We start from the raw sequence: 22879 nt of genomic DNA, 5'->3' as shown, positions 1-22879 counted from the left end.
GCTTGCCAGACTTCCCTCCATGCTGGGAGAGAAGTCTGGCTGCATGGAAACGGGCTGCTGGTATAAGCTCTGCCATGGGTGCCGACCATTTCAGTCGGCAGCGTAAGAAAATCCATTTTATGGATTTCGTTTACGCTCCCTCCATGATGAATCTGTCTCTCTCAAATGCCTCTGTCACTGTGCGGCTCGAATCTGTCGATCTTAAAATGCCTGAAACAACAACATCAACAATGCTAGCTCGTTGCTACACGCTGAAAATGATTGGATCTGGATTGTGCCTGCTTGGTACTTTCGGTGTATGGTTGTAAAGGTAAACAGAGCCTTTGGAGTGGAGGTATTAGCAGCCAGAAACTCCCCCGTTGTAGGGAGAGAGTCTGGCAAGCAAGACTAGTGCCAAACTGCCTAGCCGCGTAGCTGTGGTAATATCTCAGCTGTTACCACTGCAGGCTTCTGCATATTGTCAGATTTTCTCTTTGCCCCATTGTTCAGTGTAACTGTTGTTTTTGCTCTTCATCCTCTCTCCAGTGCTAATTCTCACACCATTTTTTCCCGGTCATTGGGCCCTATCATCGAACAGGCGCTATAGTTTGCGCTGCAGTTTGCGCACCTCTTATCCATCTTAACCGCAGACACAGGTGTAGGCATGGCTCAAGCATGTCCGTGCTAAATACTGGCCTTTGCGTGCCTCAAATGCTATCGTCTGCCTCCCGCAACTGTCATTTTGCACTCTGGCCAAGATACCAGTGCCAGATTCCGAGCGTAAACACAGGTTTGGGTGTCGCCCATGCCAAACTAGGCGTTTCCACGCAAAATGTTAGGAAAAATGTCCTTGGGTGTGTGCAATTTTAAGACCACCTAATAGCAGGTCTTGGCGCTAAAAACCCCACTGCTCCTGAGCGCACGCAGTATTCTCCACGCAGTGCAGGAAATCCTCGCTTGGATACTGTCACAGGTTTGAAATAGGCTCCATATGCAGAAATCAACTGGAGTCAGGAGTCAAAGTGTAACGGTTCAAAAAAGGAGTTTTACTAAGAAACTTAAAGAGTATCACAAGGTTTTCGGCAGCAGACCAAAGTACCTCAGCACAGTCTCAACACACAAAGGAGTTTAAATAAGAGTCACAGTAATCAAGTCCAATTTGCGACAGCCACTGCTGATTACGATGCAACCCAGCTGTGTGGGCGAACCAGGCTCTTGGGTTGCCCCAGGACGCCATCCAGTGGACATCCTAGGGAACTGCGTCAGGTGCTGACAGGACCCCCTCTCCTAGGGACGGCTCCAGACGTCCCACCAGGTAGACCAGGGTTCTGGTTGTGGAAATCACGGATCATCTGAGGATCTACGATGTGACGGGTAGGGACCCAAGACCGCTCCTCTGGGCCATATCCCTCCCAGTCGACCAGGTATTGGAACCCCCTGCCACGGGGCCGCACCTTCAACAGCCGGCGAACGGTATACACTGGACCCCCGTCAACCATGCGAGGAGGTGGTGGCGGCGGAGGGGCTGGGACCAAAGGGCTGGTGGAGACAGGTTTTAATTGGGAGACATGAAACGTTGGATGCACGCTGAGGGACCTAGGAAGCTGGAGACGGACAGCAACAGGATTTATCACACGGAGTACTTTGAAAGGACCAATGTAACGTGGAGCCAATTTTTGAGATTCAACTTTCAAAGGCAGATCCTTTGTGGCGAGCCAAACCTTCTGCCCCGGGCGGTACTCAGGAGCCGGGCGTCGATGTGCATTTGCATACTTCTGGTACCGAGCGGCTGCACGAAGGAGAGAGGAACGAGCCATTCTCCAGGTCCTCCGACATCGACGAATGAAGGCGTTCGCCGATGGCACTTCGACCTCCCTCTCGACCTCCGGGAAGAGAGGAGGCTGATACCCCAGAGAACACTGGAAAGGAGATAAACCAGAGGCAGAACATGGCAGAGAATTATGTGAATATTCCACCCAGGGCAGCTGACTACTCCAGGTGGTGGGGTTAGTAGATGCCAGACAGCGAAGAGTTGTCTCCAGGTCTTGGTTGAGCCTCTCAGTCTGGCCATTGGACTGAGGGTGATATCCTGAGGACAAGCTGACAGAGGCGTTAAGCAGGGAACAAAATGCCTTCCAAAAACAGGATGTAAACTGAGGCCCCCTGTCTGAAACAATATCTTGTGGTAGGCCATGAAGCCGAAACACATGTGTCACCATGAGTTGAGCAGTCTCGGCAGCAGAGGGCAGCTTCGGGAGAGGCACAAAGTGGGCAGCTTTGGAAAACCGATCAATTATAGTCAATATTGCAGTATTCCCACTGGAGGGGGGCAGACCAGTAACAAAGTCAATGGAGATGTGAGACCAGGGACGTTTTGGAATAGACAGAGGATGCAGGAGCCCGGAGGGTTTCTGTCTAGGGACTTTATTTTGAGCACAAGTGACACAGGCGGCAACAAAGGAGCGGACATCTCCCCCCATGGCAGGCCACCAAAACCGTTGCCGTACGAGATACAGAGTGCGTTCAGCTCCTGGATGGCATGCCAGGTTAGATGAGTGCCCCCACTGGAGAACCCCTGACCGAGCAGACGAAGGAACATAGACAATTTGGAGGCCCCCCGACGGGCCCCGGATCCTGTCGCAACGCCTCTTGGACCACCGACTCAATAGCCCAGGAAATGGGGGAGACGATGCATGCACTGGGCACAATGGGCTCGGGCTCTGGATCCCTCTCCGATGAACCAAACTGGCGAGAGAGGGCGTCTGGTTTCCCGTTTTTCGAACCTGGGCGATAAGACAAAGTGAATTGAAAACGATCCAGAAACCGAGCCCACCTGGCTTGTCGAGAGTTCAGTCTTTTGGCTGCCCGGATGTACGTGAGATTTTTGTGGTCCATCCAGATGAGAAATGGATGTGCTGACCCCTCCAGCCAGTGTCTCCACTCGTCCAATGCTAGCACCACAGCTAGCAGCTCCCGGTTCCCCACATCATAATTCCTCTCAGCTGGAAAAAAATGCACAGGGGTGCAGCTTCTGATCCTGCGGAGAACATTGAGACAAGACAGCACCAACACCAGACTCTGAGGCATCCACCTCAACCACAAAAGGAAGTGTAGGGTCAGGATGAGTGAGTATGGGAGCAGTGGTGAATCTCCTCTTCAACTCACCAAATGTCCTCTCCGCAACAGGCGTCCAGTGGAACTTGGATGGAGAACCAGAGGTAAGTGCATGGAGTGGGGCTGTCACAGCACTGTAATCACGGATGAACCGCCTATAGAAGTTAGCAAATCCTAGGACGCGCTGAAGCTCCTTCAGCGTCGTGGGTTGCGGCCAGTCGGTTACCCCGCTGATCTTTGATGCCTCCATCCTGACGTTCCCCGCTGTCAGCACGTAACCCAGGAAGGAGATCCTCTCCTTGTGGAACTCACACTTTTCCGCCTTGACGTACAACTGGTTCTGTAGGAGGCGCTGTAACACTTGGCGAACATGCTGCACATGCTCCCCCTGGGATCTGGAGAAAACCAAAATGTCATCCAAGTACACAAATACAAATTTGTTCAGCATGTCCCTCAGTACGTCATTAACTAATGCTTGGAAGACAGCCGGGGCATTAGTAAGACCAAATGGCATCACAAGGTATTCATAGTGGCCTGTGTGCGTGTTGAAGCCTGTCTTCCATTCATCCCCCTTACGGACCCGAACCAGATTGTAGGCATTCCTAAGGTCCAATTTAGAAAACACCGTGGCTCCCTGCAGAAAGTCAAAAGAAGAGGCAATCAGGGGTAATGGGTACTGTTTTCTGATTGTCACAGTGTTCAAACCTCTGTAGTCGATGCAGGGCCGTAACGAGCCATCCTTCTTCCCCACAAAAAAAACCCAGCCCCAGCCGGGGAGGTTGAGGGTCGGATGAACCCAGTAGCGAGAGCCCCTTTAATGTACTCCTCCATCGCCGCTGACTCAGGAGCAGACAGAATATAGCCGGCCCTTGGGGGGGGAAGTGCCCGGCAGCAGCTCTATCGCACGGTCATACGGTCTGTGGGGTGGCAATGTTGTGGCCCGGCGCTTGGAGAAACACAGACTGAGATCAGCATATTCACTAGGCACTCCAGACAGATCCGGTGGCTCAGAGGACTCTGGAGGGAGAGACTCAGGAGAACAAGAGGCGGACAGCAAACAGCTTGCATGACAAGAGTGCCCCCATTCCAAAATGTTGCCTGTAGGCCAATCAATGTGAGGATTATGCTGAATTAGCCAAGGGTGGCCCAAAACAACAGGAAAATCAGGAGAGTCAAGAATGTGCAACTGAATGGTTTCACTGTGATTACCTGAAACTCGTAGCTTCACAGGATCAGTAACGTGTCGAACCAGCCCGGTGCCTAACGGACGTCCATCCAATGTTGTCACCCTCTGGGGTTCGGGTAAAGCAGAACATTGTATCTTGTACTTTTCAGCAAACGAAATGTCTAGAAAACAACCGGCGGCCCCCCGAGTCAAGCAGCGCGGTTATAGAAAATTCCTCTCCCCCCCAGGAAAGAACAGCAGGAATTTTGCAACAAGAAACAGTTGGGGAAAACATTGTATGGCTCACCAAAACCCCCCCAGTCACTGGTAAGCCTGATCTTTTACTGCCTTCTCGGGACAGGTCTCCACCAAATGTCCAAAACCCCCACAGAAAAAACATCTCCTCTCCCTCATTCTCCTCCCTCTCTCCTCTTCAGAGAGATGAGTGCGGCCAAGCTGCATCGGCTCACTGGAGATCTCAGCTTGATGAGCTGTAGAGGAAGCAGAAGGGTTAGCAGCTGGAAAACCCCTCCTTAGACCCTCACGGGAGGACTCGGGGTAACTCGGCGGAAATGCCCTCCTCGGAGCCTCTCGGAAGGAATCGGCGAAGGTCAGCGCCCTGGACCACGCCCCCCGGCTTCTCTCCCGGCGGCGTTCTCGGAACCGCGCATCCAGGCTCAGCGCGAGGGAAATCATCGCCTCCAATCCTCCAGCTACTTCACGAGCGGCCAACTCGTCTTTTAATTCCTCTGACAATCCATGGATGAATGTGGGCAGTAACGTATCCTCCGGCCAGGCCGTCTCTGCGGCCAGAACACGGAACTCCAAAGTATATTCGGCCACCGAACCTCGTCCCTGCCGGAGATTCAACAGGCGAGTGGCAACCTCTCTCCCTCGAGCGGGGTGATCAAAAATCCGCTTAATCTCCTCAGAAAAAGAAGCAAAATCAAAACATACTGCAGACTGTCACTGTAGTGCTCTGCCTTTTAATAGCGTGATTACATAGCCCACCTTGGAGACCTCGGATGGAAACGAGGATGGCTGGAGGGCAAAAACAAATGAGCACTGGGCGAGTGATCCCTCTGGATCACCCCCGAACCTCTCAGGAGCGCAGACGTGGGGTTCTCGTGGACTTACTGCTGCTGCGGGAGCAGCCGGTGGTTGAACGGGCGGATCAACAGGCACCACGGGCGGCATCGGTGCAAGACTCTGGACAGCGGTAGACAAAATGGTGAGTTGGTTATGAAAGTCTGTGAGTACCTGACCATGTTGTGCCAGAGTCTCTCGCATCTGATTCATTTCCGCTGGATCCATGATGGCTGAGGTATTCTGTCACAGGTTTGAAATAGGATCCATATGCAGAAATCAACTGGAGTCAGGAGTCAAAGTGTAACGGTTCAAAAAAGGAGTTTTACTAAGAAACTTAAAGAGTATCACAAGGTTTTCGGCAGCAGACCAAAATACCTCAGCACAGTCTCAACACACAAAGGAGCTTAAATAAGAGTCACAGTAATCAAGTCCAATTTGCGACAGCCACTGCTGATTACGATGCAACCCAGCTGTGTGGGCGAACCAGGCTCTTGGGTTGCCCCAGGACGCCATCCAGTGGACATCCTAGGGAACTGCGTCAGGTGCTGACAGATACATTGTGCCTGGCATGGATGTCCCTCTCTCCCCAAACCTCACCTTTATTAGGCTACATAATTCCCGACCATACAGGTCTGTGGTGTTATAGGTGTATAACAGTAGATTACTTTTGAGAAAGTTGTGCCGGCCAGTACAGTAACCTCTTTCCCTTCAATTGAATGCATGCAAGACCAGCTTTTCCACAGCGCAGATGGCGTGACCGCAGTCAATAGCTTAACCCGAGTGGACAATTCTGATATAGGCTATTGAAATAGGCTAGAATAAAATCAAATAAAATCAAACAAACTAGCAATCCAGGTTTTCCCAATGGTGGGCGTGGCTTTCAAACTGTGACACGCTCCGCAGTGTCTCTATAGTTATGGAATTCTGGCACTTTCTTTAAACTTGTTAAAATGCCAATATGGCACTTCTTTAAACTTGTTAAAAAGCACATGTTGGTGTGATTCCGTAGTTTTAAAATAGATCTTAACACAATAAATGCATTAATCTCTCTATCAAAATGACTGATTACAGATGCTCTAGTAGTTATATGGCATTCTGCCTCTTCTAGTGACCAGGACCAGGAAATTGCTCTTTGAAGGAAACACAATGTGCTGTGTTTTCATTCCTGAGAAAATGGTGACAAAATGTTTTGGCAGAGCCCCGGACATCTCAGTTTTAGGATGTGTGACCGGAGAGTGGCTGATCCAGGAGCGTGACCATACTGCATGCGATGCGATTACAACCTACAGCATTTAACGTAATCCTTTCTGTGACAGATTACATGCAAGGTCCTTTACAATAATCTATAAGAACAACCTTTGACCTGGGAGCTGGATTCAGTGAAAACAACTTGAAACATTAACCCCCTTTTGAAGTTCCTATTCAGCCACTTCCTGGCCTTCTGTTTTTGATTTTGATGCACCATGAATTGAATTTGTCAGTGTTTCCATAAGGTCACTTCATTGAAAATGTTCTTCAATTTGTAGTTTTGGAGGAGCTATTGTTTTTTTCTTCTGTAATATTTACATAATGGCATTATGCTAATTAAACATTTATGTAAAAATATAGCTGTCTTATCAGTCTAAATCACAACGTTGGGGTGCAAATTTTTGGTTTCCTATAAAGAATCAGACCGGCCAGGTTGGTAAATACAAGCGTAATCTTACAGGATATATATATTTTTTAAATATCTGTTTATTGTCATTTTTCACATAGACACTTGACAGTAACAACTAGATTCATGACAAGATAACATTTTCTCACCCATTTTCTCACTGAGCCACTTTTTCCCCCTGCTGCCCTGCTCCACCCTCTGCCGATCTGGGGAGAGCCGTAGACTAGCACCGTGCTTCCTCCGACACATGCGCAGTTGCCAGCCGCTTCTTTTCACCTGACAGCGGGGAGCTTCACCGGCAGGACATTGCACGTGAGAGGATCACACTATCCCCTCCAGTTCCCTTCCGACCAGACTGACCAGAGGAGGCGCTAGTGCTGACCAGGACAAAACACTTCCCACCCACAAACACAGCCAATTGTGCCTATATGGACGCACAACCAAGCCGGAGGTAACACGGGGGCGCGAACCTGCGACCTTCGTGTTGGTAGGCAGGGAATCTACTGCTACACTACCTGGACATTCATCTTACAGGATATTCTATTAAAGTTAAGAATGTTCAAGACATTTGGAGCCGCTAGCATACTAAATTGCCTACTGTAGTGCAGCTTTCATTGTGGTTAGAAATTAGAATGAATATCTGATTACCTACCAATAGAAGAATCCCTTCACTAGCAAGAACCACACTACAACCAGGAACGTTTAACCATTTATTTAAATGGATGAGCTCCGTCTCGGCGGAGTAAAGTGAGCTCCATCTCGGTGGAGAGATTCGTCGCGGCGAATCGTGAGTGGTTTAGGGAGGTTTGGCGGGGTCCGGCCTACGTTCGATCTTCCGGTGAGTCCGGCAGGCGATCGGATTTGTGAGACCCCTTTGCTTCTAGGTACCTATGCAAGAGATAGAACGAGGAGGATGCGGAGAAGAGAGGAGAGATAAGAGCACAAAAGGGTGGGGGGGAGGGGTGCACAAACAAGAGCCAAGAAGAGACAGTGGGTTAGGTGAGGTTATATAGGAAGTTGAGTATACCTGGGGAGGCGTGGCTATGAACGCCTGATTGATTGTGTGGTTCCGCTCCTGAAACTCGCTTTACAAGCTACCACATCTGTGCTGTTCTGCTTGATGTAAATGTACCGCTTTCTACTGTGCCTAAGGGGCTCAGCTGATCTTCAGGAGAGTTAGATTATCAAGAAGACACACATTTTCAGAAGCTAACATCAAATTTCAGAAGCTATCTAACATCTTATTTCAGAAGCTATCTAACATCTTATTTCAGAAGCTATCTAACATCTTATTTCAGAAGCTATCTAACATCTCGAAGGCAGAGAGGCTCAAACCTGGTGGACATGGAAGCCTATCCTTTTTAGTTTGTAAAAGAAAAATGTGTTTACAGTAGCCTGTGTGTGTGTGTGTGTGTGTGTGTGTGTGTGTGTGTGTGTGTGTGTGTGTGTGTGTGTGTGTGTGTGTGTGTGTGCGTGCGCACTGCATTGTGCGTCTTTGAGCATGCAAGCATGTTTGTGTGGTTGTGTGTTCCTGTTTGCTTTGTGCCACCATCTTGAACCCGACCATCCTTGCCAGATGCTGGCAGAACTAACCCTCTGTACCATTGTTTACACTTGTGCAGGAAATACTTGATCTCCCTTGTAGTCAGCTTAGAATTCCTAATTTTTCACCCATTCTCTTTTTGCCGCTGTTTTGTTTTCGTTTCTCACTGGAATTTCGGGCCATAAGATCGACTCGTTGGTTGTTGAGTTAAGAACTTTTTGTCTAATGAGGGTTCATGTCTTGGTTCTGGAGGGATTGCTTAGATTGAGAAGCATGTTGCTAGCCGTTCGCTAACAAGGCTATGGCACAGGGAGGGAAACACTGAGCTAATGGCCCTCAAGCCGGATTAGCTGTTTTAGCCAGAAAGCGAGGGATTGTGTGTGGGGATTAGTGTGATATCAGGATGGCTTAGCATAACTCTTTGATCAAGGCTACTTGTTGCTGTTGTACTCTGGACCCATAGCTAACCGCTCATAATACCATTACTTAAAGTAAGCAGGCCATTTAGCTGCTAGTATGCAATTGTTCAGGGATGAATGGACCAAATAACAACATTGAACATCTTAAATGGCACTCTATAATTATTGCATTAAACTTAAATTCCCATAATTTTAATAATGCAGCCCTATGTTTTTCAACATAGGTGTCAGTTTGGTGGCACATGATATTGGTTTCATAACTCAGGGTTTAGTGAACTGATGTCTCTAAATTGAAATCAGCTTTCTACACCAAACTGTTTAAACCAGTCCCACATCCCCAAAGAAGCAGATGGGACTTTGCCCACTGCGGCCATGAAAACGGCAACAAATTCAGCTAATTCCCCGTAAACCCATGTGGGCTGCCACGAGAGGTCGGGTATAGGTTCCACCCTGAAGTCACAACTGTGCAATGAATTTTAAAGGTACATTTACTATGCAACTGTTTTTCGCGCTCTTCAAATGTAAACTAACTTTGTTCTTTTTTACTTTTTTTTTTTTTTTTTACAAATAAACAAAAGTTGACATTTGAAGGGCCCTAAAAAATGCATAGTAGACCTTTAGAGAGAGGACCAACATTTCTTAATTATAAATGGCTGTCAGCTACGTGGCATGGACGTTGGCAAGGTGCTTTGGAGACGGGAGGGAAGGCTGAGAAGATGAAAGGCGGCGCGCGGCGCGGGCGTTTCCTCGGGGCTGCTGCTCTCTCGGCTCCCTCAGACCTCCAGCCCTCGGTGTTTGCGCGTGTACACTGTGCACAGGTACGAACAAGAAAATCCCTGTTAAGTTGTCTTGTGGCACTTTGTCGCGAGCTGCACCGTCGCCGTGCGGAATGTGACGCCTTCGCGCGAAGCCCCTGAGAGGCAAAGGAGGGAGTGTGGAGTGTGTGTGTGTTTGCGAGGACGTGCGAGTGTGTACGCGTCGGTAGGATGTGTGTTATGTGTGTCCAGCGGTGTGGGGCCGAGGCTCCGGGCGGCCTTTCTGAAGTCGGGGCCAGAGGCAGCGGCTCCCACGGGGCCTCTTAAGATGACAGAACCGCCCACTGTCGTTCAACTGCTCGGGTTTATTTGACCTGTGAACTTTGAACAGCGGAGAGCGATGGAGCAAGGCCCACGTAGGTACGACCAGAGCCTTTGAGACCAAAGAGGACGATCAACAAAAGGGCTTGAAAGAAGTCAAAGCGATGGTTTGAAAGGCAAAGGAGAAGAGAAGAGCAGAGAAGAGAAGAGAATTTGGGGCAGCCGACACAGCAATGGAGAGGTCAAATGTAAGAGGGGAAAGTCTGGGGGGGGTAGAGTGCTTACCATACACACTGAGTAGCTGAAAGAGAGATGGAGCCAGAATTGCAGCTGCAGTACAATATATAAGACTTTCATCACCTACCTTTATAAATGATCCACAAGTGTCAATATTTCACCGAGGCCCAGCCATACATGTAGTCAGATACATGTAGTCAGGAGAGCTTTAACAACCGGCCTGAATTCCTTCATTGTAGCAGATGCTGTCAAATGATCCATTCCCTCAAGAAAGTGCAGTGCATGGAAATAGTTGAGGCGTTAAAGTAATAATCCACGACATCCTCATATAAATAAATGTCCCATTTTGCTACTCTCTATAGCCGATTGATATAACACAATAGTGATTCAACGTCTATAGCCAGTTCCTTCCAAATGTCTAAGAAATAAAGAAATAATCAAGGCCAGTGGACTGCCCACTCATCTCTACACCTCAGACAGGATCACAGAAGCCCGTTGGCAGTTGTTGGATAATGTTTGATTGGTGTGCCATGCGCTAAACACAAGCCGCTTTCAAACACAGATCGCGCAATATTGCAGTTCAGAAGGCCCACAACGCCGGCAGTCTCGCCATAGAAATTGCCTTCACACAAGACCAAGCAGCACAGCGATATTTCCGACTCAGAGTGCGTTTTCAGATAGCGTCCAGCCATCCACCCCTCCCGGATTGAAACGAGGGTGAACGATGGGCGCCGAGTTTCATTATTATAATTAATCAAAGTCCGACAAATTAAAATGATGCTGGTCACCAACCAAACCAACCAAAACATCGCCATCACCCCGCTTTCACAACTTTAACTCATTGAGTGCCAAGGACGAGTATGTTCGTCAATTCGTTTAGTAACGTAGAGTGCCAAGGACGAGTATGTTCGTCAATTGCGTTTTTTGACGGTGGGACGTGGATCAAAGCCAGATCCATCTCCTGTGAAAGTATGGTGCATGTTGAATGTGTAAAAGCTATTTTACGGACCCATTAGGTGGCGACAGTGCTCTCCAGATTAGAGAAAGGCGAGGAAAAACAGCAGAAAAAGCCGTGATGAAACCATTCTCATGAGAATCGTTTGGCTTTTCGCTGTCGCGCTGGGAGCCGGCGCACAACGGTGGGGGGCTCCGAAAATAGACTCTGGGTGCAGCACACTTTGAAACGCGCAGCAGAAAGCCCAGAAAGCCCAGAATCGGACGCAGCTTCATCCCAGCTCACAACCGAAACCCCAGAAACAAGCGAGCCCGATCCAGACTCCCCCCAGAAAATATTAGCTTCAGAGTCAGTGATTTGCTTGAAATGCTATATTTCACAAAAGGCTCAATATCTCAGCTTCTAGATGGAAACGCCAATTTTTTCTGTTTTTGACCTATCTTCTCCGGCTGATAACTAAAGAACGGAAAATGATATCAATAAACTTTTTTTTGCTGCTGATACAATAGAGTCTCATCATTCTTTGTGCATGTTCGCTGTTTACATAGTAATATCACACAATATTCTGTGTGCCTCGAGAAATCACTGAAAACGCTCTGAAACTCTGGCACTGGGAGCGTCCGTTCTCCAAAAGTGGCTGGCACTCAATGAGTTAACATCGGAGGCCCGGATCACATATTCCGTATATTTTACCGCTTTCAAAGCCGGTGTGAAAGCGGCTACAGACAAGGATTTAACATGTGAAATCTGACCAAACATCTCCAAACAAGGACAGACAGCCGTGGCACTCCAAACAAATATCTGTGTTTGTCTGTGTTTGTTGTAGAAGGTTGGATTGGTGTGCCATGGGCTATAAACACACAAATGTATCCACTAATGCATGTATTCAGTACATTGAGTATATCTTGCCCCACAGCAAACCTGTTGATGTTGAATAGATACAATGCCTGCATTGATTTGTGAAAGTGGAATCTAAAGTGCTTAAGCTATCAGTTCAAAACAGTTTCCAGACCTGTTTTGATATGATTCTTTACTGTGAAATGATTTATTGCGATCAGTGTCGTGCAAGATCACACTTCACAAGAGCTAGCTCAAAGTTCAGTTCATGCAGATTGAAATAAACTAGTTCATGTTCATAGTTCACAATTTTGAATTTTGAACTTAAGCTGGGAACGTGCTCCAACGTCAGCCTCGACTTGGAGCCTTGCCGACGGCAGCTAGACCTATATACTGTAGGCTACTCGAACAGCGAGCTTGACCAGGGGTCCCAGGGGGAGTCCCCAGCAAAATGAGTAAATTGGGTCATTTCACTAGGATTTCAATGACGAGAAGTTAGCCCAAGGAGAGAATGTAGTGCATATACTTGGTCATAGCTTTCACTCTTTCCTGTTATCTCCCCATCTACATTATATTATACTTGCGCTGTTCACGTCACCTGCGTCGAGTCACATTTCCGAGGAGCTGCACGCCAGCTGCGCCGGCAGGCTCACCAGCCGCGGCGCAGCCCTCGGCGCATTCGGCGTGGGCTTTGATGCTGTAGCATGTTTTCCGCATAAGTTCACAGTCCCAAAAATGTAACTGTTCTTTTTTCTGTTTTTAAACAAAGTCACGGCTCGTTAATTGGCTCTCGTCTCTCCTGGAGCTCACCCAGCTATGGAGTTTGGTTTTGAAATCAAGTCCATTCTGGGAAAACATCCTCGTAGCACGTTACCACAGGCATCGCTCTGTGTGTGTGTGTGTGTGTGTGTGTCTTCATGCACAACACTGATTGTGACTTCTGTGCTCATTTGAGCCGATGTTGAACTTCCACCACCACCTCCATCTTGCTGGTTCTCCTCAAATGACTGACTGTTCTCATAGTCTCTCTGTCGTCTGGTTCCTCTCTCTCCTCTGTTTACTGACTCTTCTCATAGTCTCTCCGTCATCTAGTTCCTCTCTCCTCTGTTGACTGACTCTTCTCATAGTCTCTCCGTCATCTAGTTTCTCTCTCTCCTCTGTTGCAGGACTGTGGGCTGATTGTGCAGCCAGGTCAGCCATGTGGCCTGGAGCCACTCCCCGATGACAAGACTTCAAGCAAGGCTACACCTCGGCCCTGCACCTCGGGGGATGTTCCAGGTTGGTTTTATTTCCCCATAGAACCCTAAGCTACAGTATGGCAAAGGCACTGCACTTAACAAAACCTTCCAGACCCGCTTATATACATATAAGCCGGTATATATATATATATATATATATATATATATATATATATATATATATATATATATATATATATACACATATATACATATATATATATATATATATATATATATATATACATATATACATATATATATACATATATACATATATATATATATATACATATATATATATATATATATATATATGTATATGTATATATATATATATGTAAGGGTTAATGCACGACGAGGTGTCCATTATCACTTTTTAAGGGACGACGCGAGAAGTCCCTTAAAAAGTGATAATGGACACCTCGAAGTGCATTAACCTGCTTATACCATGGTCACTTGCCAAAGAAACAAAACAAGACCATTTATTTATATTTTCATGCATTTTGCAATCAAAATGTAGTTTTCATAACCTTGAATATGAGTTGAGACAAGGCGAGACAAAATAGTCCCCTCGAGATTAGGCTATCATTTAATAAAATGGCTGCTTAGTTTCTACACCTGGCACAATTCTAGAATCAAGCTAACTAATAATTTGGCCAATTGTAGTATGTAACAACATACAAAATAAAACGGCAATGTCTAAGAATGCAACGCCATGTAACTGGGTCGTTTAAACTCGCATTCCAGGGAATTGCGTTAACGTCTGCGGGTCTTAAGACGTAAATGGCGCGAGGCAGGAGTAGACTGAAAACTATCTGCTTTCAGTATGTTGGAGTCCAGGTATGTTTTGTACAAGGACAGCTCTCAGTGTGTTGCTGTTAACTCCCCATTTCGTTGTTTTCTTTTTGTTGATCTCGTCTTTTTCCTCTTTGACTTGATTTGTAAAGAGGCAGCGCACGCTCTCCCAGAGCGCCTGGCTGCTGGTTGCTGCAAGTTGTAAACAGAGGGTTTGACAGCTGAGAGCCCGGCTTGTGTCAGCTGACCAGAACGAAAATCAGATTTCTAAATGGCCGTTATTTTAATAAACTGAGCACTCAGGGGTAATCTAAATAGTTACTTTGACCAACTCAATTTTTTTCTAAACTTATAAAAGTGCCATATTAAGCGTTAATGGTGGTATAGAGCTCAAACTGCTCTCTTGATAACACTGTTGAAACTATGGCGCATTGATGTGAATGGTGAACAGACCATTTGGCTGAACGACTTTACCAACTGTACATTATCACTTTTTAATGGACTGTTAAGTTGCAATCAAATTTGTTTTAATGTGACGTTTCGGTCACCGACCTTTTTCAAACAATGTGATGTGATGATTTAAAATTCAACTCTAGTATTTAAAAGGTCTTAAAACGTCTTCAATTTGGCTTACTGAAAAGTGCAGACACCATTGTCTGTCTGTCTCGCTTTCTGTCTCTCTTACACTATGCCTGTCTGTCTCTCTCTCTGTCTGTCTGTCTTTCTGTCTCACTCTCTGTCTGTCTGTCTGTCTGTCTGTCTCTCTCTCTCCTTCCTCCACAGGCCAATGGGTTGTTCCCTGTCTCAGCTGTGCCGATAACAGGACCTGTGATTGGAGGGAAGTTGCCTGGCAACCCGAGGGTTGTTATCACCCGTTGCTGGACCGTTCCCAGCTACAGGACTGCATGACCGACAGAAAAGTGAGGCCATGGGAAGGGACTTCACACTGTAACACAGGCTTTAACACACCCGAGGGAGAATGGTCAGATGTTTTTCACACTGTAACACAGGCTTTAACACACCCGAGGGAGAATGGTCAGATGTTTTTCACACTGTAACACAGGCTTTAACACACCGAGGCAGAATGGTCAGATGTTTTTCACACTGTAACACAGGCTTTAACACACCGAGGCAGAATGGTCAGATGTTTTTCACACTGTAACACAGGCTTTAACACACCGAGGCAGAATGGTCAGATGTTTTTCACACTGTAACACAGGCTTTAACACACCCGAGGCAGAATGGTCAGATGTTTTTCACACTGTAACACAGGCTTTAACACACCCGAGGCAGAATGGTCAGGTGTTTTTCATACTGTAACACAGGCTTTAACACACCCGAGGCAGAATGGTCAGATGTTTTTCACACTGTAACACAGGCTTTAACACACCCGAGGCAGAATGGTCAGATGTTTTTCATACTGTAACACAGGCTTTAACACACCCGAGGGAGAATGGTCAGATGTTTTTCATACTGTAACACAGGCTTTAACACACCCGAGGGAGAATGGTCAGGTGTTTTTCATAACAACCGCTACTAACAGCTCTGCTCCATCAACAGCGTTCCCATTAGAAATTCTGGAACATCATGGCATTTTGAGAGGTGTATTCCAGACGGGAATAGTCAGGGAATTTGAAAAATGATCTGAGGATCCGGGAATTTTCCCAATGGATCACCTGACTGTGTGAATATGGCAGAATGTATTTTCACACTTTCATTGCATTAGATGGTTTTCAGATGGTTTTCTCCACAGCAAACCCAAATGTAACCGAAGGCCAGACAGCTTTAGAACTTCTCTGAGCTGAAAAGCAACACGCAAGGAATCCAATGTTTAGGTCATGCAACTGCTCCAACTTACTTATGGAAAGTCGTGGGAAATCATGGAATTTTTCATGGGGCCGCGGAGGGAAACCCTGTGTTCCGTTCATTCGGTTATTATGTTAAAGTTCATTCTTCTATTGCTTCACACTTGTCACGTGTGATGTGAGATAGGAAATTGCCATGGTGCTAGTAGGAGGTAAGGTTAACATCAGGTCCTAATAGCCATAACCACATGTCTCATAAAGCGCTGCATAGGGAGCCAGCTGCAGCCGGCTTCACAGCTGTGCCAGCACGTTAAGGCACCAGGTTCTGGGAGATCAGATTGAGTGATGAGAGCAAAGACAAAATCATCCATATGTCCCCAGTAACATTTAGCAATCCATTTGGAAACCCATCTGGGTTAGGCACGATGAGTGCATGACACTTTAATAAATCAATCAATCAATCAATCATTGCTCTGGTGCTTCATGTTAACACTCTAGCATGCACTATGTTGAATGATAGTATAGAGATAATTGTATTGTTATTCTTTCGAGAGTTCTAGTTTTTTCTTCCTCTCCCCTTCACATCAAAGCGGTAACCTTCGAGATCCCGCGCCCCCCATCTTTGTGGCACTCATAAACCGGGTTCGGAATGGTTCACTCATTCACTCGCTCACTATTCCCCATGTAGTGTTTATCATATAAGTCGTTTTCCCACATGCGCTTTTTACCGCTAAATGACCGGAACGCGGTCTAATGCCTTCATGTGTGAAAGTTGTTTTCCGGTATAAGCGCGACCCCGTCATCAAAATAAGGAGGATTCCCCATCCAAGAGCACACGTCACTCCCCACCCGCTCTGCAGTGCCGCCCCGCCCCCCAACATACAGGCAATTTCGCTGCTATATTCCCACATGCGAGCGCTCAGGTGTGAAGGGAAATTCCGGGAAATGTCCGATATTGACTTACAGGTAATTTTCCGGTACGCATGTGTGAAAATGGCTATAGTGAACTACATGTATATGGGGAACGATCAAATTAGTTTCGGACACAACCTCACTCTTGGTGCACGCGACCGCATTGCATTGTGGTAGATGGGAGAAAATGTAGGGTACATTGGCTGTTCGCTAGAATTTGCAGTGCATTGTGGGCATTTTATAGTGGACTACATAGTGAATCAAATTAACAGTTCAGAATTTGAACTAAACAAGGCAGAACCACTATAAATGTTTTTCAGGAGATGCTGTGATGTAGCCACAAGAAAGGTGCAATATTAATGTTTTTCAGGAGATGGCGATGTGATGTAGCTAATCAAGAAAGATGCATTATAAATGTTTTTTTCAGGAGAGGTGTGATGTTGCTAGCTAGGTTCTAAACAAGAAATATGGTTAAAATGTTTACAGTAGTTTTCCTTTCTTGCTGCACTACAATGTTACAATGCTGTGAGACGTAGCTAAACACAAAAGATGCAATATTAATAGTTTTTCATGAGATACTCAGTATTTAACACATTGAGTGCCAGCCGTTTTTTCAATGCTGTAGGTAAGTTGTGCCAGTTTTTTTTTTGAGGATTCTGGCTCATTTTACAAGAGCCGAGGATTCTTTTCTGTTAAGACTTCGTGAACACCAATCATCTAAAAAGAACTAATAGAATGTGTGCTTTCTCTGTCTAAAAGAGTTCGTTTGTAGAGTTAGTTAGTTAGTTAGTAGTTATGTAGATATTAGCCGTTGAGTACAGCATGGTTTCAGAGATTTTCAGAGAGTTTTGAGATAAATGGATTTTTAGAACCACCTCACGTGCCTGTGATTATGGGTGCCCTTGGGCAAGTCTGTATACTGTTTTGTGTGTGTGTGTGTGTGTGTGTGTGTGTGTGTGTGTGTGTGTGTGTGTGTGTCTCCAAACTCCTCCCTCCGTAGGTGTGGCTTTGCAGTGTTTTGTCACAGGCGAGTTTCTGTTGCCTCACAGATCCCAAAAAAAGAGAACGGAATCGCAGGAGCGGGGAAGAGGAGAGGAGAGGCGAGGGGGGGGGGGGGGGGTTAGACACGGGAGAGAAATTCCTTCGCGATCCCCTTCTTCCAATCTTGAGGCAGCCTACTCCGCTCTGCTGCTGCTGCTGCTGCTGCTGCTCCTCTGGGCTGCTGCTGCTGGCGGCTCTCGGGCAGTCTGGCTTACTGTAAAACCGGCTCGTTCGTTTCTTGAGGTGTCGGCTGAGAGCTTTGAAGAAGCTTTTGCGATTCTGGTCTTATTTATGCGCAAAGGTACTCGAGTGTGTGTGTGTGCGCGCGCGCGCGTGTGTGTGTGTGTGTGTGTGTGTGTGTGTGTGTGTGTGTGTGTGTGTGTGTGAAATCGAAAGAGTTTTCGCCCAGCTATTTCCTTGAAAATTAGAATGGCTTTCTCCAGCGGACCCGTGGCTGTTTTTTGCTCGGCTTTCTCTCTGTCTGGAGAGAACTGTCGCCACTTAGTGGTCGGTAAAATAGATTATACACATTCTCTTCCTCCAATAGTGGTATAGAAGACGTAAAAGGGGTTGATTGATGTCCCACCGTCAAAAAAAAAAAAATGTTTATGTAAGACGAGATATCTCGTCTTTGGCACTCAACGGTTGGATTATGTAAGACGAGATATCTCGTCCTTGGCACTCAACGTGTTAATACTGTGCTAGGTTCTAAACAAGAAAGAATGTTTAGAGTTGTTTTCCTTTCCTGATGCACTATAAATGTTTACAATGCTATAGTGTAGCTAAGGGATGACAGAATTGACCAAATTATATTTCAAATAGCTGACATGTGTTGTAGAATACTTAGATTTGTTTTGAAATGTGTTTACTTTTGGGGCTTTAACACAGCTTTTGTTGCACAGAAATTAAGCACTTTTAAATGAAAATTAAGCTACTTTTGCAATGTAGTGAAATAAAAGTTTTGAAAATGCAAGGGTGCGGGAAGGTAGGTGCGGAGGGTGCGGCAGCACCCCCTGGTGGCAAGAGATGGGATTTTCGAAATTGTTGGATTTGGCTGTCTTGTGTTTATACCACCAACAAAATGCATTAAAAAACAGTTTGTGCTTCCCAGCTCTAATCTTATTTAATACGCGCTCTCTTCAAAAGTGTTTGATTTTCATCATAATCTGGTTTTCCATAATAATAATAATAAGTTCAGTGTTTATGCCTGTGTTGCTGTCTGTTGTAGTGTAAAACGACTAAAGGGAGAGCAGGTGGTTACATGAAAGTGAGTGAGAAAAGGAGAAGATACTGAATAATCCGTCTGGGAGACATCTTGTTCAGCAGAGTGCGGACTCTACTCTTTTTCTACATTGTTTGACCCCTTGTCCTGCACCTGCAATTTTGACTGGATGTGCGCGCTCTACTCTCTTTTGTACTGAATAATGACATCACAACAGTATAATCCTAATGTTCATTTAAAATTAAATATTCTTCTAAATATGGATAAAAGTCCAAGGCAAGGCAGCATTCCTTACAGCACCCCTACTTAATAATAGTTCCATCGTAGCTGCGAAAATGTGGTGGCGTGTTGTGTCAAGTGTACATATAATGTCTCGGGGAACGGTCCGACCCCCGGCCCCTTAGGTTTCTGACAATGTGGCCCCCTGAACAATTTAGTTGAATAGCCCTGCTATACAGTATATTCCACTATTTCTGTAATAGGGAAACAGGGTACCACAGGAATGAGTCCTTAAAGTCGAGCTTTTTTTTTTTCATTTTAGTTCAAATACCTGGGTATTCAGTGCACCTATTTATTAATGTATGTAAAACATTTCACAAAAATCTAATTTCTTTAGTTTTTCACACTTTTCACATCAAAAGTTCATTTTTCAAGATTTCATTCATAACAGGAATCTACAGTTTGCTGACGTCACATTGCACTATCAAAATTTCTACCCCATTTCAACCAATCATATCATGACCAATCACGACATGGCAGCTGTCAATCAATCTTTATTTCAGGAGAAAATGGCGCCTAGTGTCTGTAACCTGGCAGAATTTCTAGCCCATAAACGAACTAATAACTTGGGCAATTGTATGTAACATACAAAATAAAGCAAACGGGAATGGAAAGAAATGCAACTGGCTCATTAAAATCGCATTCCAGGATAACGTTAGCTAATGTAGTTAAGGTTGAATTCAGACCCCGGCCCCTCGGAGATTCCAGGCCGACAGGCTGCACTCTCCGCTCTGCTCCACACAAAGGCAGCTGGGCAGCCAGGATTGGCCAACGCCAAATCCAGTCCCCAGAATTATCAAATCAAATCATCGGCATGCTACTATGGCCCGCCTATCAACCTGTCATCTCAGTCAACTTTTGTTTTTCAGTCTGAAACGTGACTCCGACCCACGCGCCACTTGAGCTCCGTTGGGTTCATCTCGTCTTTAAGCCCCGGATGTTAGCTCTTCAGATTCACTTTAATAGCCACATAAGTAATCAGATTACAAATAAGGAATTTGACTTTGTGTAAGTATGCAGCGTAGCGGTCACATCAATAGTGGAAGACAAAGCAAAATAGACGAAACAATCAATCATGCTATTGGGGGGGGGGGCCCAGCCTGTTACCAAGCTGGCTGTGCTCAGCAGGGTGGGGGGTGGGCATGATAAAGTCCTTATTTGTGGGGGCTTTTTGGGTCTCGTTGAAGAGGCGGATGGCAGTTGGGAAGAAGCTGTCCTTGTGACGAGAGGTTCTGGTACTGCCAGACCTCAGTCTCCTGCCAAGGGGGAGCGCCTCAAAGAGTTCGTCTCCAGGGTGGGTGGCCTGGGTGGGAGGGTCGGCCATTATTTTCAGACACCACACACCAGCATCCTGGCAGTGTGTAGATCCATCCAATCACATTTTCAACACAGCAGATGATGCGCTGCAGTCTGCAGATGTCCTTGAGGGCGGCAGCAGCATACCAGACGGATGTGGGTGGGTCAGGGTTCTGATCCGATCCACTGGATCCACTGGAGTACTGGCCTTGGCCAATGTCTGCACCTTCCGAGTTTGAAGAGATGTTTGAAGTTCCTCTTTCAGATGGTTTAGGATTCAGTGCCTTCTGTTTTCAGATGGTTTAGGATTCAGTGCCTTCTGTTTTCAGATGGTTTAGGATTCAGTGCCTTCTGTTTTCAGATGGTTTAGGATTCAGTGCCTACTTCTTTCAGATGGTTTAGGATTCAGTGCCTTCTTCTTTCAGATGGTTTAGGATTCAGTGCCTTCTTCTTTCAGATGGTTTAGGATTCAGTGCCTTCTTCTTTCAGATGGTTTAGCATTCAGTACCTTCTGTTTTCAGATGGTTTAGGATTCAGTGCCTTCTGTTTTCAGATGGTTTAGGATTCAGTGCCTTCTGTTTTCAGATGGTTTAGGATTCAGTGCCTTCTGTTTTCAGATGGTTTAGGATTCAGTACCTACTTCTTTCAGATGGTTTAGGATTCAGTGCCTTCTTCTTTCAGATGGTTTAGGATTCAGTGCCTTCTTCTTTCAGATGGTTTAGCATTCAGTGCCTTCTTCTTTCAGATGGTTTAGGATTCAGTGCCTTCTTCTTTCAGATGGTTTAGCATTCAGTGCCTTCTGTTTTCAGATGGTTTAGCATTCAGTGCCTTCTGTTTTCAGATGGTTTAGCATTCAGGGCCTTCTGTTTTCAGATGGTTTAGGATTCAGTGCCTTCTGTTTTCAGATGGTTTAGGATTCAGTGCCTTCTTCTTTCAGATGGTTTAGGATTCAGTGCCTTCTGTTTTCAGATGGTTTAGGATTCAGTGCCTTCTTCTTTCAGATGGTTTAGGATTCAGTGCCTATGTGTACTAGATCAATTTGTAAAGATATTTAATTTTGCAGTGGCAGTGACTATGTCAGTTCTGGGAAGTCTGACTTTGCATCTTAATAAGTGCGTAAACGTTGACTGGGGTTGGCTAAGATGGATGCTGATGTCATCACATGAGATGCTACCCTTTTTCATGAACACACTGTCAAATGTGTTTTAGCTGATTGGTGGATAAGAGGCAGCTTTATGCTTGCATTTGGGCAGTGACACTTTCAACTCATGAGGAAACATAATGTCTGATTTAAGACTGGGAAACAGTGAACTGTAAACTAACATCCTCTTTTAAACAGTATTCATATGAAATGAAACATTAAAATTGGCAAATTTGGAGTTATGAGGTTTTCATAATGTTCTTCCCATATTAAATACCCTCCTCACTCAAAATTGTGTTTTTCTTCTTGTTCCTTCATTTGGATGTCTTCACTGTGCAGAATGATGTGCACAGTTTGACACTAGAAGGCTGTTTTCACATTCGTCTGCTGAGAGTCGAAAGTTTCTCTGTGCTCACTGAAAAGGCTGTTTCCTACAAGCATGATTTGTGACATCACAAATACTGGAGCCAATCCCTGTCCAGCATAAATATTTGCATATTTACAGATTCTGTTTTGTTTTTTAGAAAAAAAAATCCACTCCAAGGGGGCAGGAGGGGAAGTCATTTCAAGGATTTTAACAAGATAATTTAACGTTTTGTGTGGAAAAAAGTATTAGGAGATACAAGGTTTCCGCCCGACAGCGACGATATGTAATCTGCATCTGATGTCAGATGTCACATGGGTTCACGGAATGTCGGCCCTCTGGGGTCCTGAATTCAAAACGCAACTTTTTAGTACCTGTTAAAGTCTATTAGCCTGGTAAACCAGCCGGTCACATGAACTCACATTTCATTTGGTTCTACCAGACCGTCTGGCCTCCAGCCTTGGGAGGATGTTTTCAGAAATTACAAAGTGCTCTAGCCAATCAGCGACCCGCCTCGTAGTTGACATTGTAATCGGCCAATCAGGAACGCCACTGGCAAAACAGTCATGGCTGCCTCCGTGGCTGTCCGCCTTGAGCAGTAAAATCAACGTTCGTCGAGTTTAAACAGCCATAAAGTGCAGTTATTGCAGAAATAGACTCAATAACAACAATTAACCTCATACAGGAGTATGCAACAGCGGAAAATATGTTTTTG

At 45.8% G+C, this 22879-nt stretch overlaps 1 protein-coding gene across 1 annotated transcript in view; it reads left to right on the top strand.

Annotated features, from left to right (window-relative positions):
- Positions 1-22879, top strand: part of cped1 (cadherin-like and PC-esterase domain containing 1) — a gene marked incomplete at both ends in the record, with an annotated part of 146348 nt that overhangs the window by 111753 nt on the left and 11716 nt on the right. Inside the window, 2 exons of the mRNA XM_083662827.1 lie at positions 13235-13346; positions 14888-15024. Of these exons, the coding sequence (XP_083518953.1) occupies positions 13235-13346; positions 14888-15024 (249 nt within the window). The remainder of the gene's footprint in view (positions 1-13234; positions 13347-14887; positions 15025-22879) is intronic.

This window comes from Poromitra crassiceps (assembly GCF_964638095.1).
Source record: "Poromitra crassiceps genome assembly, chromosome: 2".
Classification (NCBI taxonomy): domain Eukaryota; kingdom Metazoa; phylum Chordata; class Actinopteri; order Beryciformes; family Melamphaidae; genus Poromitra; species Poromitra crassiceps.
The sequence above is the reverse complement of the archived record's forward strand: the minus strand, read 5'-3'. Positions and strand labels throughout refer to the sequence as shown.